At 36.8% G+C, this 17,639-nt stretch overlaps 1 protein-coding gene across 1 annotated transcript; it reads left to right on the top strand.

The window, feature by feature from the left end:
- Positions 1-1,492: 1,492 nt before the first annotated feature.
- On the top strand, positions 1,493-9,604 carry LOC139141587 (uncharacterized). The gene is made up of 7 exons (XM_070711181.1): positions 1,493-1,730; positions 2,172-2,314; positions 4,567-4,810; positions 5,295-5,350; positions 7,470-7,929; positions 8,360-8,502; positions 9,548-9,604. Exons 1-7 carry the CDS (start codon positions 1,493-1,495, stop codon positions 9,602-9,604), a joined length of 1,341 nt encoding a protein of 446 aa, XP_070567282.1.
- Positions 9,605-17,639: the final 8,035 nt, after the last annotated feature.

Below are 17,639 nucleotides of genomic sequence, written 5' to 3'. Positions count from 1 at the left end.
TTTACATAACCATCACTTGACAGATAATTTGCATAACCTTTCAAAAATCGGTTTCCCTATGTTTTATCTCAATACTTCAAAATATCTGACGCAAACTTGCTGGAATGCAAGCTGTCACAAAGCTCTCCTAAAGTATGTCTCAGATTTTTTTATATCTTGCTAGTTTATTTTTGGAGCACAATTTTAAAGAAATTATCTAGGGTTAAATTCAACCTCTGGGAGTTTTTCTGGCATAAAAAGTGGTTAAGACACTCTTTGGAAGGTTTAGGAGAGCTTGCACTCACGCTAATTTCAGCCACATATCTCAAAGCATTGAAACAAAACATAGCGAAAACCAATTTTTGAAAGGTTATGCAAATTACCTGTCACGTGATAGTTATGAAAACAATAGTGACACTTTAGTAACCAAAATGTTTCCTTATGTCTAGTTTTTCCAAAAATATATAATTTACGGGGATTCTCAGCTTATTTACCACTAGAGAATTGTTATCTTGAAAAGGTCAATTTCTTGTCTTTGAACCTAACAACACGTTTTTGCTTCAGGCATTGTAATTTCAATTGACTTGGCAGGAAGGAAGGCCAACTCTACGATAAAATGCTGCGTTCTTAGCACATGTACTATTACTACAGTGTTCCATAGGCAGTTAATGTTGAAATGGTCAGGTTGTGGTAAAAAAATATTTGCGGAAATATACATGCGTAAACGTATACAATATATTTCTTCAAGATACTTAAAGCCAAAATAGCTGCAAATGTGTAAAAAACCGATCTCAAAATATCCTCTGTTTTCCAAGAGTTTTCTGTAAATAAGACCTATTAAAGACTGAAAAGGTTTATAACAATATTATAACTGTCAAAAGTGGCATGTAAATCCAAATGTTCTACCATCATTTTAGATTTCCCGCCATTTTCAAAAACTAATCGCGTGACAGAGAAAATAAAGATTACAACAACAATACTGTCTGCCATCGTGTGTGGGTGCTTTCAAGTAAATGGCATCATGCTTGTTTCTTCGATGATTACAATGCATATGTGTAAAAATTCTGCATTTCTTGTAGTTTTCTATGGGGACGCCATTTAACGACTGTGGCACCCGATTATTATTCATCTTGTTAAAACCTGTACTCGTGGTCCAAGTCAGGCAGCAGTGATACGTCAATACATGTCCTTCAGTCAGCACATTTACACAAACCAACGTTGATTTGAAAATGAAATGATGAAAAAATTCTTTCACACTTCTTGCACATTTTTTTTTATTTCATGTAGAGTGGCCGCTGGACAGAGTCATTAAGAGATAAGGACTAAGGGAGGAAATGGAAACAAAGAAATCAATGGACTAATTTACAACAGGCTCTACAAAATTGCTGATGGAAGTTATGGCAGCCAAATATTCGTTGGATTAAAAGATGACAATCCAGTAGCAGTCAAAAGAGTAAATTCAGACTTTGTTCAAACAGAACTTGATGTGTTCTACCACCTACAAAAACACGTCATGCCCCATGTACTGAAAAACATATGCTATGAGCAGGATGAGGTCTTCACTTACTTACTAAGCCCATTGTGTGAGTACAGCCTATCAGAATTAATAGAGGACAAGGACTGTCCGTTGCGGAAAATTCTAACTGATGAAAAGAGACTACAGCTGTGTATCCAATTCCTGCAAGGGCTGACAGAAGTTCATGCTGCTGGAATACTGCACAGAAATATAAAGCCAGAGAATGTACTGCTAGGTAAGCATTGCACACCATAACAGTGTGTGGATTCAATATCCAATGAGTTAGTGGAGAAATGTATAATCCTTTTTAAAGGTTAAGACAACTAATTTTTTCTTGTGTTTATTTTTCAATTCCTCCTCCTCTTTCCTGACAACGAGTCTTTTCAATGTGTACTGCAATTGTCAAACTTGTATCTTGTCTAATTGTCTTGTCAAACGAAATTGGGAATGTGCCATTTTCAAGCGACATGGGCTTATCAAAGTGAGACGATGACATGAATTATTGTTCAGTTACGCGGCAGTGAGATGCATGCAAGAGAATATAAAAAGCAATTTCTTCGGGGGTTTTACCGTGTCTACCCTTAGTGACTGAAGATGAACTGTTAGTGCAGCCAGAACAACAGTTGAAGGTGGACACGTATTTTTAAACAGTTTGAATTGTCATTTATTCATGTAGATGCCGATGGCAATGTCTTCCTATCAGATATTGGAATAAGTCGGCAGCTTCCTATTGGAAAAACCACTATGGGTACATTATGTTGGTCATCAACACAATCTTTGAAAGATGTGAATAAGTATAAAAAGTCATCAGATATCCAGGTAGGAAATCAGCTCCATGTGAATTACATGTATATGGTGTCGGAAAATCAGAAGACATTAAAGTCCCAATATCTGCGAATTTTATGCTCTATTTTCATGATTTTCTTTTAACATGGTGTGTGTTAATGTGCTAACTGAAAGATGTGTATATAAGTACCACTGCTCGCTGATTTTGACCGTGCCTACACGTTTTGACAGGCTAAATAATAAACTTGTGCCAAACGTATTGAATGGCGCCCCACGGAAAAGTACAAAAAAAACAGTATTTCCTGCACATACACATCATGCTCATAGCAGAAGCAATTAGATGCCATTTCAGTGTTCTCCCTGAATAAGGTAACATGGGCGTGGCACCCTCTTGTAAATTACGATCGCCCCTTGCCACAAATGAAAAAGATATATGTTTTGAAAAATAAAACAATAAAATTTGCGAAAAAAAATGTTGACAGTGATTTATACAAGTAGAATGCAAGCATGAGAGTCGATATTGCAGGCTGTAAAAATAATTCTCGTCGATCTTGCAAATCTCGCGAGTTTGTGATCTCATCTGAGATCATAAGCCCATGTGCAACTAATTGATGGTAGCCATATTGCATGCCATAGGCCGTAACATTAGCAAAGGTCTACCGAGAGGGATCGTGCATTAGTTAACCGACTTTAGCTATAAACATGCCAAAGGGCTGGAGGGTAACAAGGACAGCAGAGTACACTGAAGGTTTTCCAGAAGGTTAGAATTTCGATTTTGTATTCCTTCCCATAGCTAAACAACCTATTTTTGGGGTCGGCAAGGATGTGTATCAGGCTGAGAACATGTGAGTGTTATACTAATGATGATATGTATTTGGACATCGATAAATATATCTGTTGCTATTTTTTTTTCGTTTCCAAAAATGCAATCTTCATTCAAATCAGTGAACTGGAATAAAAGTTTTGAAATGCTGTTTCACATTTCTTTTTCTTTTAGATTTTCATACGGGAAAAAACTGAAAAATTACTCCCCAAGTGCCACCAATTCATACCACTTTAATCTTATTTTTCAAAAGCTCCAACAGCAGCAGGGGGACGCCCCCTCCTGACCTCCCCCTGTGACCCCTTGCGCGGTCGCTTGTGGTGTTTGGCATCATATATTCGCCCTCTTGTTAACAATTTCTGGGGGGAACACTGCATTTACTTGAATGTACAACACACGATAGCTAACATTTTGTAGTTCGAATCTTTATTAGTCCCCGTGGACGCAGTCTGGTGGGGACTTATAGATTTGGTCCCGTCTCTCCGTTCGTTTGTTAGCAGCCGTTTCTGTCACCCCTAAGCTGATTTTTATCAAACTTACAGTGTGCACGGATAAAGTACTGTGGCATACATATGTGCATCAATTTATTTCACGACACAATCCAAAAGCGGCCATTTTGTTGTGATTTTGTCATGTTATTGAACCATAACTCAAATATCCCTGAACCGATTTCGTTCATTGTTTGTACATATTTATTAAATAAATGAAACTATTGATGCTGCCATGGAAAACACCAACAGCCATAACTTTACTGTCCCAAGTACACAAAGATGATCCCCACAGACCACTATCATGTGATTTCCCAACATTAACAAATTCACCCCTCTCCCCTGTAATGAAGCTACCAAGCATGTAATTTAGTCACAGTAATTCAAACACCATAATCCAGCAGGGACTGTGGCATCAGCATTGACTTGTTTTCTCTGTCATATGATTTGTTTTTGAAAATGGCGGGAAATCTTAAATGTTATCAAAACATTTTAATTTACATGCCACATCGACACTTATGACAGTGTTATACACTTTTTCAGTCTTTAATCGGTCTTAATCAAAGAAAACTTGAAAAACTGACGATATTTTGAGTTCGCTTTATTTATTACACATTCACAGCTATCGGGGCTTTAATGTTTTGAGGGCATATTACAATATGAAACTTTTATATTTGTAATATGATATGAACTTTAGAAAAGATGAAGTGGACAAGACATGCTTAATGACTGACAAATCATTCTTTCTTTTGGAAAAACATTAAATTTGGTGGACAGTTTTTCGTTAATGTCACCAGTTCTATTAATCTATTTTGAATAGTATCAACCCAAGTAAATAAAAGAGCAAGTTATGTGTAACCATCAGAAATCCCTTGATAACAAGACTGATAATGTAACTTAGTGTTGCTACTGTTGCTGTAGCAACCTGAACTGAACAGAAAAATATTCTTAGCTTAATATTTTCTTATATTCAGGTGGCAGGATTCTTGGTGCATTACATTTTAACTGATGGCCATCATCCTTATCAGACAATGTATCCATTCGACAGAGACCCACCTGGTCTCATGACAAACATAAAGAAGGGGCAATATTCTCTGGGACATTTGCCGAACAAGCTCTTACATTCTCGAGTTGCTTCAATGATATGCGTAGATGCTAATGCCAGACCACCTGCTGATGAGTGTGTCCAACTTTTTCAGACTTATTTAAGAGTAGGAGGTAAGTGTCATGAAGAAAAGAACCTTCAAATTCATAAAAATGTTACACTTGTTTGAAAAGCATATCAAATGGTTACTTATAATGGGTACACACTTTGGTGTTTACATGCTATGTATATGTGGAAACTAGAATGTGGGTATTCGAGACTATTGCTCACTTGACTTTGCGCGTTCATGTACCGATTCACGTCCAACATGAGGTAAACTAGGCAACGTTCTCAAACTTGAATGCAGGTCTTTGTGTTTGTACTTAAAGACAATGTCACTAATAGGAACACACCACGTCCTTGTTTATTACCACTTCTGATTCATTGTTGGTCTTAAGTTTGCATTTAGATTTTGCTTTCATTTCACCAACAGTACAAGGCCAGTGCTTCAGGACCATTAATCTGTACACGTTTGAAAGGTCTCTATTTGACATCTGTGTTGTATACATATCAGTATACAGACTCTGAACCTTGTATAAAATAATAATATCTTTTCAGAAGATGTGAGACATACTCAAGAGGATGTTCGCACAACCAGTGGAAAGATGCCATTTGTAAGTATCACATCATTTCCCCTGTATGAAATGAAATGAAATTTTGCTAATTTTACCACTGTTACCGTCATATTACTGCTATTATTATACTGGCTAGTCACTTGATGATCAGTAAAGTGAGAAAGGGAAAATCTTTACGTGACAGATATGAATCTCTAGTATCAGAAGAAGACAAAATCATTCGTCATAATCCTCAAATTATACTGCTCTTTAACCTTAGCCTGATATATAGTTGTTCTTTTCTACTGTCTGTCAAACAGACAGCCTATCATTTGATACTTCTGCTGAATAGCACTACTTTACGGTTATTCTTGCCCTATGTCCAAACACTAGAAAACAATAAGGAAATCCCCCTGCCAAAAAATTGTGAAAATAATTTAGTGACTGATGTGGCAGATGTTATATGTCAGCTGAAGTATTTCCAGTTTTCCCTAAATGTATTGGGTGAATGCTCAGTTATACGCTTGGGTGAAAATGGGTATAGCTGACTTTTTGTAATTACACTTTCCATAAATTCCTTGTTGACTATAAATTCAGGGTAACTTTCCCCTTTAAGGTTTCAGGACAAGAAATTGACCTTTTTAATCTGACAATTCTCTGGTGGGTTATGATCTCGGAACTCTCGTAAATTATACATTTTCTAAAAGCCTTGATATAGGGGAACATTTTGGTAACCACAGTGTTACCATTATGTATATATAATTGTCATAGGATAGATAATTTGCATAACCTTCAAAAATCGGTTTTCCCTGTTTTGTTGCAATACTTCAAAATATCTGACTTAAACTTGCTTGAATGCAAGCTGTCACAATGCTCTTCAAAAGTGTGTCTCAGATATTTTATATCTTGCCTAGGTATTTTTGGAGCGCAAATTTAAAGAAATTATCTTCGGTTACATTCAATACTCTTGCAGTTTTTCTGGCATAAAAAGACGGTCAAGACGGTTGAAAAAATTCTGAGGCATATTTTGGAAGATCCTTAGGACAGCTTGCACTCAAACTAATTTTAGTCACATATCTCAGAATTCAGAATTGTACCATCCTTAGATCGGTTATTGAACCAACCTTTTTGAGATTGGGAATTTAGCCGAGCGCTTTGGTCTGTGGTCTCTGCCGCTAGGTGATTTGGTCCTTGCGTTGTGGGTTCGAGCCAGATTGAAAAACGATCGCATTGAAACAAAACATTGCGAAAACCAATTTTTGATAGTTTATGTAAATTACCTGTCACGTGATAGTTATGGAAAAAAGGTGACACTATAGTATTCAAAATGCTCCCCTTTGTCTAGGCTTTCCAAAAATATATAATTTACGGGGGTTCTGAGCTTACTTACCACTAGAGAATTGTCATCTTGAAAAGATCAATTTCTTGTCTCCTAACCTTCAAAGACTATTTTGCTACAGGCATTGTAAGTTCAATTGACTTGGCAGGAAGGCCAACTCTGCAAAAAAATGTTGCATTCTTAGTACATGTACTGGTACTACAGTGTTCCATAGGTAGTTGATGTTGAAATTGTCAGGTTGTGGTAAAAAATCTTTGCGGAAATATACATACATAAAGGTATACCGTATCTTTCTTCTAAGATACTTAAAGCCCCAATAGCTGCAAATGTGTAATAAACCGATCTCAAAAAATCCTTAGTTTTCCAAGAGTTTTCTTTCAATAAGACCCATTAAAGACTGAAAAGGTTTATAACACTATTATAAGTGTCAAAAGTGGCATGTAAATCAAAATGTTCTACCATCTTTTTAGATTTCCCGCCATTTTCAAAAACTAATCGCGTGACAGAGAAAATAAAGATTACGACAACGTACTGTCGACCACCGTGTGTGGGTGCTTTCAAGTAAATGGCATCATGCTTGTTTCTTTGATGATTACAATGCATATGAGCAGGAAATTCAGCATTTCTTGAAGTTTTCTATGGGGACGCCATTTTACGACTGTGGCACCCGATTATTATTCAACTTGTTAAAATCTGTACTCGTGGTCCAAGTCAGGCAGCAGTGATACGTCAATACATGTCCTTCAGTCAGCACATTCACACAAACCAACGTTGATTTGAAAATGAAATCATGAAAAAATTCTTTCACACTTCTTGCACATTTTTTTTTATTTCATGTAGAGTGGCCGCTGGACAGAGTCATTAATGAGACTGAGGGAAGGAAAAGGAAACAAAGAAATCAATGGACTAATTTACAACAGGCTCCACAAAATTGCTGATGGAAGTTATGGTAGCCAAATATTCGTTGGATTAAAAGATGACAATCCAGTAGCAGTCAAAAGAGTAAATTCAGACTTTGTTCAAACAGAACTTGATGTGTTCCACCACCTACAAAAACACGTCATGCCCCATGTACTGAAAAACATATGCTATGAGCAGGATGAGGTCTTTACTTACTTACTAAGCCCATTGTGTGAGTACAGCCTATCAGAATTAATAGAGGACAAGGACTGTCCGTTGCGGAAAATTCTAACTGATGAAAAGAGACTACAGCTGTGTATCCAATTCCTGCAAGGGCTGACAGAAGTTCATGCTGCTGGAATACTGCACAGAAATATAAAGCCAGAGAATGTACTGCTAGGTAAGCATTGCACACCATAAAAGTGTATGGATACAATGTCAAATGAGTTAGTGGAGAAATGTATAATCCCTTTTGAAAGGTTAAGACAACTAATTTTTTCTTGTGTTGATATTTTCAATTCCTCCTCCTCTTTCCTGACAACGAGTCTTTTCAATGTGTACTGCAATTGTCAAACTTGTATCTTGTCTAATTGTCTTGTCAAACGAAATTGGGAATGTGCCATTTTCAAGCGACATGTGGCTTATCAAAGTGAGACGATGCAGTTACGCGGAAGTGAGGTGCATGCAAGAGAATATAAAAAGCAATTTCTTTTGGGGTTTTTACTGTGTCTACCCTAAGTGACTGAAGATGAACTGTTAGTGCAGCCAGAACAACAGTTGCAGATGGACACGTATTTCTAAACAGTTTGAATTGTCATTTATTCATGTAGATACCGATGGCAATGTCTTCCTATCAGATTTTGGAATGAGACGGCAGTTTCCTATTGGAAAAACCACTATGGGTACATTATGTTGGTCATCAACACAATCTTTGGAAGATGTGAATGAGTATAAAAAGTCATCAGATATTCAGGTAAGAAATCAGCTCCCTGTGAATTACATGTATATTGTGTCGGAAAAATCAGAAGACATTAAAGTCCAATAGCTGCGAATTTTATGCATTATTTTTATGAATTTATTTTCAAACCTAAGATAGTTTGTGTTAATGTGCTAACTGAAAGATGTGTATAGAAGTACCACTGCTCGCTGATTTGGACCATGCCTACACGTTTTAACATGCTGAATAATAAACCTGTGCCGCACTCATTAAATGGCGCCCCCTCGGAAAAGTACAAAAAACAGTATTTCCTTCACATACACATCATGCTCATAGCAGAAGCAAAATTGAAACCATTTCAGTGATCTCCCTGAATAAGGTAACATGGCCGTGGCACCCTCTTGTTAATTACGATCGCCCCTTGCCACAAATGAAAAAGATATATGTTTTTGAATAATAAAATAATAAAATTTACGAAAAAAAGTTGACAGTGATTTACAAGCAGAATGCAAGCATGAGAGTCGATATTGTAGGCTGCAAAAATACTTCTCGTCGATCTTGCAAATCTCGCGAGTTTGTGATCTCATCTGAGATCATAAGCCCATGTGCAACTAATTGATGGTAGCCATATTGCATGCCACAGGCCTTAACATTAGCAACGGTCTCTCGAGAGGGACCGTGCATTAGCTAACCGACTTTAGCTGAGTAAACATGCCAAAGAGCTGGAGGGTAACAAGGACAGCAGAGTACACTGAAGGTTTTCCAGAAGGTTCGAATTTCGCTTGTGTATTCCTTCCTAAAGCTAAACAACCTATTTTTTGGCTCGGCAAAGATGTGTATCAGGCTGAGAACATGTGAGTGTTATACTTATGATGATATATTTGGACATCGATAAATATGTCTGTTGCTATTTTTTTCGTTTCCAAAAATGCAATCTTCATTGAAATCAGTGAACTGGAATAAAAGTTTTGATATACTGTCTCAGATTTTTTTTCTTTGAGTTTTCTCATATGGAAAAAAATGAAAAAAATACTCCCCAAGTGCCACCAAATAACGCAATTTATTCTCTATTTTTCAAAAGCTCCAACAGCAGCAGGAGGAGGGTTCCAACAGCAGCAGGGGGATACCCTCCTCCTGACCTCCCCCAGTGACCGCTTGCGCGGTCGCTTGTAGTGTTTGGCACCATATATTCGCCCTCTTGTTAACAATTTCTGGAAAGAACACTGTCATTTACTTGAAGGTACAACACACGATAGCTAACATTTTGTAGTTCTAATCCACAGTAAGTGAGGCTACCCACAATCCTCCATGATCTGTACACACGGAGATCACTCACTGAACTGAAGCAAATTTCTTCTGTACACAGAACAACTCGGTCCATATTTCAAAATTCTGGCAACATAGTTCTGATCGCCATAATTTTCTGATTTCTCACTGTGAATAATGAGAAGATCAACCTTTTTCCGCGGAGGAGATAGCAATTTTGTAATTTTGTCGACATAAATTTTTGACAGCCATACACAATATTTTCAAGGAAACTAAGGGAATAAGTTGCATCTGTGTTGGCGAAAGAAAGGGTATTGATTTTTTTTACTGTTCGTAACAAAGGAAATTTGCATGTCTGACAGGTGGTATGATGAGACCATCTTAGTTGCTGATAACTTTATCTTGACAAGTGTGCAATTTTTAGCACCTCCAAACATCAACTTCTCACTCAATTTTCTCTTGAATTTTAAACATAATCAATAATTTTCGAACATAGTCTTATCAAATAATCCTGAACTTGAATTGTAAGTTAAAAATTGTTAAGAAACTGATAAAATTGAAAAAGCCTTTAGCAAAAAATGTCTGAGTGAACAAATCAAGGGGAATTGTGGGTAGCCTCACTTACTGTGTAATCTTTATTAGTCCCCGTGGACGCAGTCCGGCGGGGACTGATAGATTTGGTCCCGTCTCTCCGTCCGTCTGTCAGCAGCCGTTTCTATCACCCCTAAGCTGATTTTGTCAAACTTACAGTGTGCACGGATAAATTACTGTGGCATACATATGTGCATCAATTTATTTCACGATTCCTTCTGGCCGCAGGGAGGCCATTTGTTGTGATTTTGTCATGTTATTGAACCATAACTCAATTATCCCTGGGCCGATTTTGTTCATTGTTTGTACACATTTATTAAATAAACGAAACTATTGGAAAACACCAACAGCCAAAACTTTACTGTCCCAAGTACACAAACATGACCCCCCCCCCCTTCCCAGACTACAATCATGTGATTCCCAACATTGACAAATTCACTCTCTCCCCTGTAATGAAGCTACCAAGCATGTTATTTAGTCACAGTAATTCAAACACCATAATCCAGCAGGGACTGTGTCATCAGCAATGACTTGTTTTCTTTGTCATATGATTTTTTTGGAAAATGGCGGAAAATCTAAAATGATATCAAAACGTATGAATTTACATGCCACATTCGACACTTATGACAGTGTTTACACTTTTTCAGTCTTTAATGGGTATTAATCAAAGAAAACTTGAAAAACTGACGATATTTTGAGTTCGCTTTATTTATTACACATTCACAGCTATCGGGGCTTTAATGTTTTGAGGGCATATTACAATATGAAACTTTTATATTTGTAATATGATATGAACTTTAGAAAAGATGAAGTGGACAAGACAATGATTGACAAATCATCCTTTTCTTCTGGATAAAAGTTAAATTTGGTGGACAGTTTTATCGTTAATGTCACCAGTTCTATATATCTATATCTACTCAAGTAAATAAAAGACCAAGTAATGTGTAACCATCAGAAATCCCTTGATAACAAGAATGATAAGTATAGGATAAAGCCCGAGTACGAGGGCTCTTCTGGTATATAAAGTCCAACCCAACGATAAAATGTCGAGGCCGCAGGCCGAGACATTTTAACGTAGGGTTGGATTTTATGTACCAGAAGAGCCCGAGTACGAGGGATTTAACCGACTTAAAAACTACCGCCCCTAACTGATATGTTTTGTTTTCAATGTGTTTACGTCAACCGTCCCCTTTGTCAATGTAACATGTTTATGATATGAATTAAAACTTTTATTTGTGAAATAGCCTTCCAATGTAATGGAACATCCTATAAATGCCCTAGGGCACATTAGTTTATGTTTGTACCACAGCAGATTTTGTGTTGCAGCTGGTTTCCGCTGTGTTACCAAATTTGAATATTAGGGAAAAAACGTACCAGATGTCTACAGAATATGACATGTTCACTTTTATTGGACAGTACTTTACTACGGCGCTGTCATTCGTTTCTGGAATTTGGTGACCAAGGCTTTACGAGTAAATAAAACACCCTGAATTGAGCACTCTGATTGGTCAATCAACAGTAGATAGTTTTTAATTTAACTTATTGTTGCTACTATTGCTGTAGCAACCTGAACTGAACAGAAAACTATTCTTAGCTTAATATTTTCTTATATTCAGGTGGCAGGATTCTTGGTGCATTACGTTTTAACTGATGGCCATCATCCTTATCAGACAATGTATCCATTCGACAGAGACCCACCTGGTCTCATGACAAACATAAAGAAGGGGCAATATTCTCTGGGACATTTGCCGAACAAGCTCCATTCTAGAGTTGCTTCATTGATATGCGTAGATGCTGATGCCAGACCACCTGCTGATGAGTGTGTCCAACTTTTTCAGACTTACTTAAGAGAAGGAGGTAAGTGTCGTGAAGGAAAGAAACTTCAAATATACAAAAACGCTACACTTGTTTGAAAAGCATCTCAAATTTAGAAAGTATAGATTCTTCATTCTTGGTTACTTATAATTGGTACACACTTTGGTGTTTACATGCTATGTGTATGTGGAAACTAGAATGTGGATATTCGAGACTATTGCTCACTTGACTTTGATCGTTCTTGTAGCGATTCATATAACGCATGAGGTAAACTCGGCAACGTCCTCAAAATTGACTGCCGGTCTTTGTGTTTGTAATTTTAGACAATGTCACAAATACGATTATACACCACGTCCTTCTTTCTTGACCATAAACTTTTACTTCTGATTGATTGTTGGGTTCAAGTTTGCATTTACATTTTGCTTTCATTTCGCCAGTTCCGATTACTATATATGTGTGTACTGTGTGTGTACTGTGTTTGTGTGTCGTCTGCTCCACACATACCGTGTTGCTCGGGAGCGCACAGAATTGAAACATCTAAGTCGGTTACTGTGACCAACTTTTTGGGCTGGAAGCAGTGGCCGGCTGGTTTTGTGTGAGGCCTAGCATCTAGGCGATGTTGCCGTTAGTGTGTGGGGCTTCGAATCCCATTTGGGTTATAGTAAAATTTATATTTCTTTAACCTGAGTGGACAGTACTGCCGGTGGATATTTACTTGTCCCGAGTCTGTCTGATAGCTCAGTAAAAAGCTTCGTGCTTTTCCGATTACTATATGTGTGTGTACTGTGTCTGTGTGTCGTCTGCTCCACGCATACCGTGTAAGTCGGTTACAGTGACCAACTCTTTTGGGCTGGAAGCAGTGGCCGACTGGTTTTGTGTGAGGCCTAGCAGCTAGGGGATGTTGCCGTGAGTGTGTGGGGGTTCGAATCCCGTTTGGTTTATAGTGAAATTTATGTTTGGTCGGTGCTTCAGGACCATTAATTTCTATACAATTTAATGAACAAGTTTGAAAGATCTCGATTTGACATCTGTGTTGTATACATATCAGTATACAGACTTTGAACCTTGTTTAAAATAATCCTATTTTTTCAGATGTGCGACATACTCAAAAGGATGTTCGCACAACCAGTGAAAAGATGCCATTTGTAAGTATCAAATCATTATCCCTGTATGAAATGAAATGAAATTTTACCACTGTTACCGACATATTACTGAAATTATTTATACTGGCTTGTCACTCTTTTACGGTAGTCTTGATGATCAGTAAAGTCAGAAAGGGAATAATCTTTATGTGACAGATATGAGTCAGAAGAAGACAAAATCATATGTTTTAATCCTCACATTATACTGCTCATTAACCGTAGCCTGATATATAGTTTGCCTTTTCTAGTCTCTGTCAAACAGACAGACTATAATTTGATACTTCTGCTAAATAGCACTATATACTTTACAGTTTATTCTTACCCTATGTCCAAACACTATAAAACAGTAAGGAAAGCCCCTCTGCCGATTTCTCATGGGCTTTCCTTACCGTGAATTGGCTTTATATTTTTTTAAGAAGCTGCCATAATATATTTAAGTTGACATCTGGAAATTTAAATTCATTTCAAATAGATACTTACACTAGGAAAATTGAAAAAAATCCATCCCCTTCAGTCAGGGGTGTGTAAATTATATTTTATTAAGCTGATGTCATAATTCATTCTTTCTGCAGAGTTCTGGAGTCCCATTGGGCAGACAAGGTTGCATGGACGTCGACTTCTTCCCATGGGTGGAACACCGTCATATAGTCGTTCTGTTTATTATTATTATTATTATTATTGTTATTATAATTATTATTCTTTTTTTTCTTCTTCTGTAACCATTGATCTTGCCATGGAAAACACCAACAGCCATAACTTTACTCTCCCAAGTACACAAACATGACCCCCACAGACCACTATCATGTGATTTCCCAACATTAACAAATTCACCCCTTTTCCCTGCACTGAAGCTACCAAGCATGTAATTCAATCACCGTAATTCAAATACTATACTCCTGCGGGGACTGTATCATCACTTCGCCATCAGGCAAGTCAGTAAAAAGCGGTATTGGGCCAAAACATGACGTATTTTCACCCACTTGGCTTGGTCTGTTATAGCATCTTTTAATAGTCAACAAAGTCAAGTTTACAGTATTTATGTTTTCAAATGTACAGTATTACGTTAAAATACACCATATGGAATATGTTTGTTTTTATTAATTTTAACCATCTTGACCTGATGGTGGAATATGAACTTGCAGGAAAAGGGTTAAATAGTTTTCAATGTTGTGTAGATTGTCAAGATGATGCTTAATAGCAAAGATCTGCATGATGGATCTGTTACTGTAATTGTTCAGTTGTTTTGCTAGTGTGAATATTTTCACCAATGTAATGTGCACATATTCATGAGACACTGTTATCAACCTTGCCATGATGAGGCACTGTTGTCAGGCTTACATTAAAGCTCATATGAATCCATTGTTCCGCGTTCTCGTGTACTGCGTCTTACCTCGAGTGCACTCAGGAGTAAACTGTGTTAGATGTAGTTGGAAAGTAATATCTGTCACTGACAATTAGCTTTGTTTTGTATGATTATCGTGAAGCTTATATTTACGTTCCATTTGTTCGTTGTTCGTCTCTGCCGAAAGGAGATCTTTCGCTTGAACATACTTTTCGATCAGCTCCGTCCAACACAGTTCAGAGTATTTCACTTATCGAAAAGTAATCAACAGAATCTTTATCTTGATATTCGCTTCAACAGGCAGTCAATGATAATCAACAAGGAGTGTTTCCTTTACAATGCTTGTTTGCTTTACAGTAGATTTGGCGATTCTCTGCCAGGCTATAAATAATGACGACTCCCTTATGTTGTGCTATAAATTTCTCCTAAGAATGTCATTATAACAGCCTAATGTAGTCTATTGGTAAAGGTATACGTCATCAATTTAGGATTAAGATTTTACTGTATATGCGGTATTTTAATCGGTGGTTTGGTTACCATGGGCTGCATGTAACAAATATTTAATCTACATGAATATGATATGTATTTTATTATATTTGCGATTTCTGATATGTTGTATCATTCACCTCATAATTATTCAGGTCAAATGTCATTCCTAGCCAAGTTTGATTTATATTGAAATTGTACGGTTCTAAGATGCTCGACATTTTAAGTATGTCATACATCTACAGATGCCACCAATGTAACTGTGTGGTCTATTAAATCATCGACTGAATGTACAAACATTCAATGTCAACTTCCTCAGCAATATGCCTTTTATACGCAAATTATGTACATGGAAACCATGATACGTTAGATTACACAAACATACTACACCTAAAGTTAAGTAAACTTGAGATTAAAGATGAACACATCACATTACAAAAAAATACAATCCAAATAAAGGACCTCTACTCTACCAGCTGTACTTAGTCCAATTACATGGCATCTCTTTTATGACACTTTCTGCTTTTAAAGTTAGATTGCCTCAAAGTGGATCCCATACACACTGTTTGTGTAATCAAAACTGCGTATCAGCGAGGTCAAGTGAAATCTGCGGTAGTTAAGGGTTAAGGGATATTGCTCACCATTACAGCTTGTTTTCTGTTCTACAGCTTCAGAAGAACAAAGAGGAAAATATGTCATTCTATGATCTGTACAAATGTAGCTGTGTATTTTCGTTTGATCATAGAAACAGTTGCCTGTTGCAAAGTGATCCAATTGCAAATATCACATTTTGATAGCCAGCCAATTAAGGGAACAGCTTCATTCAAAAATTTGTCTGTCATTGTCATACATTTCCTCTTGACTTTAATCTTGGTCTAAGGGTCTCCTTAGTTTGAAATAAGGCGGTCTTACGAAAATCTTAGTGTACAACAAAGGTAAAATTTGCCCTATCATACTTTACTTATAACATGTTCATATTGCTAAAATATTGATTTTAGAACGCCTGAAATATGCTCACCGGAGAATTTAAATTTGAAAATTTTGATACAAAGATTCAGAGTTATCTTGAGTCAGACTTTTTCTCCTTAGAATCTATATCAGTAATTTTCATAGATAAAAGTATATTCATAGATTCAAGGTATCAGATTTTACTATAGATGTGGTATTTTACTCTGTGGTTTGGCCATCAATGGCTGCATGTAACACATTTATTCAAGACGTACTGGATACCGCATTTTATGACATTAAGGTGTTCTTTGTGAAACATGTATTATAATAATTCATCTTATAATTTTTCAATTCAAGTTTGTTTACTAGTCCAGTTCAATTTATATTCAAATTGCATGTAATACTTTATTCTTTCCAGATTCTGAACATTTTAGGTGGGTGATGCATCTATAGCTGCCACCAACCTAACAGTGTGGTCTATTCTTTACCATCGCCTAGTATTCAATCACATTGTATGCATTGTTAAGTAAAGTACCTACAGCCAATGTCGACCGATCTCGCCAATATGGTCTCCTATACACAAATTGTGCGCATGGAACTACATTTTGTTATCTAAAACAAACATATGAATGGTAATTACACCTACAATTAAGTACACTTGAGATTGAAGCTGGCCACATCAAGTTACACAGTTACAATTCAAATAAATGACCACTGCTCTTCCAGTTGTACTTAGTCCAATTAGATTCCATTTCTTTTATGAAACCTTCTGTTGTTCATGTAAAATCGCACAGAGAGGGTTCTAGACCCACTATTTGTGTATTCAAAACAGTGTATCAGCGAGGTCGTGTCTGCTGTAATAAGGTTACGGGAAATTGCCCACCACTACTACACCTTGTTTCAGTTCTCCAGTTCCAGAGGATAAGAAGAAAGAGGAAAACATGTTATGCTATGATCTTTACCAATGTAGCTGCTTATTTACGTTTGATCAGGAACAGTCGATTGTTGCAAAGTGGTCATTATTGGTTTGCTGAAGCAGTTTTTTATGTACCTTCACTATTAATTCGTTCTTCAATACGAATTGCAAATATCACATGTCGATGGCCTATTTGAAACAGCTTCATTCCAAAATTTGTCTGTGGTGGTCTTTTCTTTCGTCTTGACTTTTATCTTCATCAAAGACTCTCCTGAGCCAGAAATCAGGCTTTCTTTTGAGAATCTTAGTTTACAAGATAGGTAAAATGTACCCTGTTATATTTTACTTACTACATGTTAATCTGGCTTAACCCTTTCACCACCATGGTTTGGCCCAACCCCATTGTTATCAATGGTAACTTTGGACCTGCGAACAGGGAATTGGCGTGAACAGGTTAAATGATGTCAGAATTGTTAATCAAACATCTGGAATATGCTCACTTTAAGACTTGATTTTGACGAAGATTCAGATTTGTATCGAATGAGAATATTCCTTACAATGTTAACAATGTTATAAGACTGATGTCACTGATAAAAGTGTATTTCATACATATTAGGTTTTTTTAAGATTTTACTATAGAGGTTGTTCCTTACTCAGTTATTGTCTA

The sequence above is a fragment of the Ptychodera flava genome, chromosome 10 (genome assembly GCF_041260155.1).
Source record: "Ptychodera flava strain L36383 chromosome 10, AS_Pfla_20210202, whole genome shotgun sequence".
NCBI lineage: Eukaryota > Metazoa > Hemichordata > Enteropneusta > Ptychoderidae > Ptychodera > Ptychodera flava.
This window is presented reverse-complemented; position numbering and strand designations above follow the sequence as displayed.

Coding starts and splice junctions, on each gene's coding strand:
- LOC139141587 (XM_070711181.1), top strand. CDS start 1,493: ATGCCCCATGTACTGAAAAACATATGCTATGAGCAGGATGAGGTCTTC. Junction 1,731..2,171: donor GCCAGAGAATGTACTGCTAG/GTAAGCATTGCA, acceptor TTATTCATGTAG/ATGCCGATGGCAATGTCTTC. Junction 7,930..8,359: donor GCCAGAGAATGTACTGCTAG/GTAAGCATTGCA, acceptor TTATTCATGTAG/ATACCGATGGCAATGTCTTC.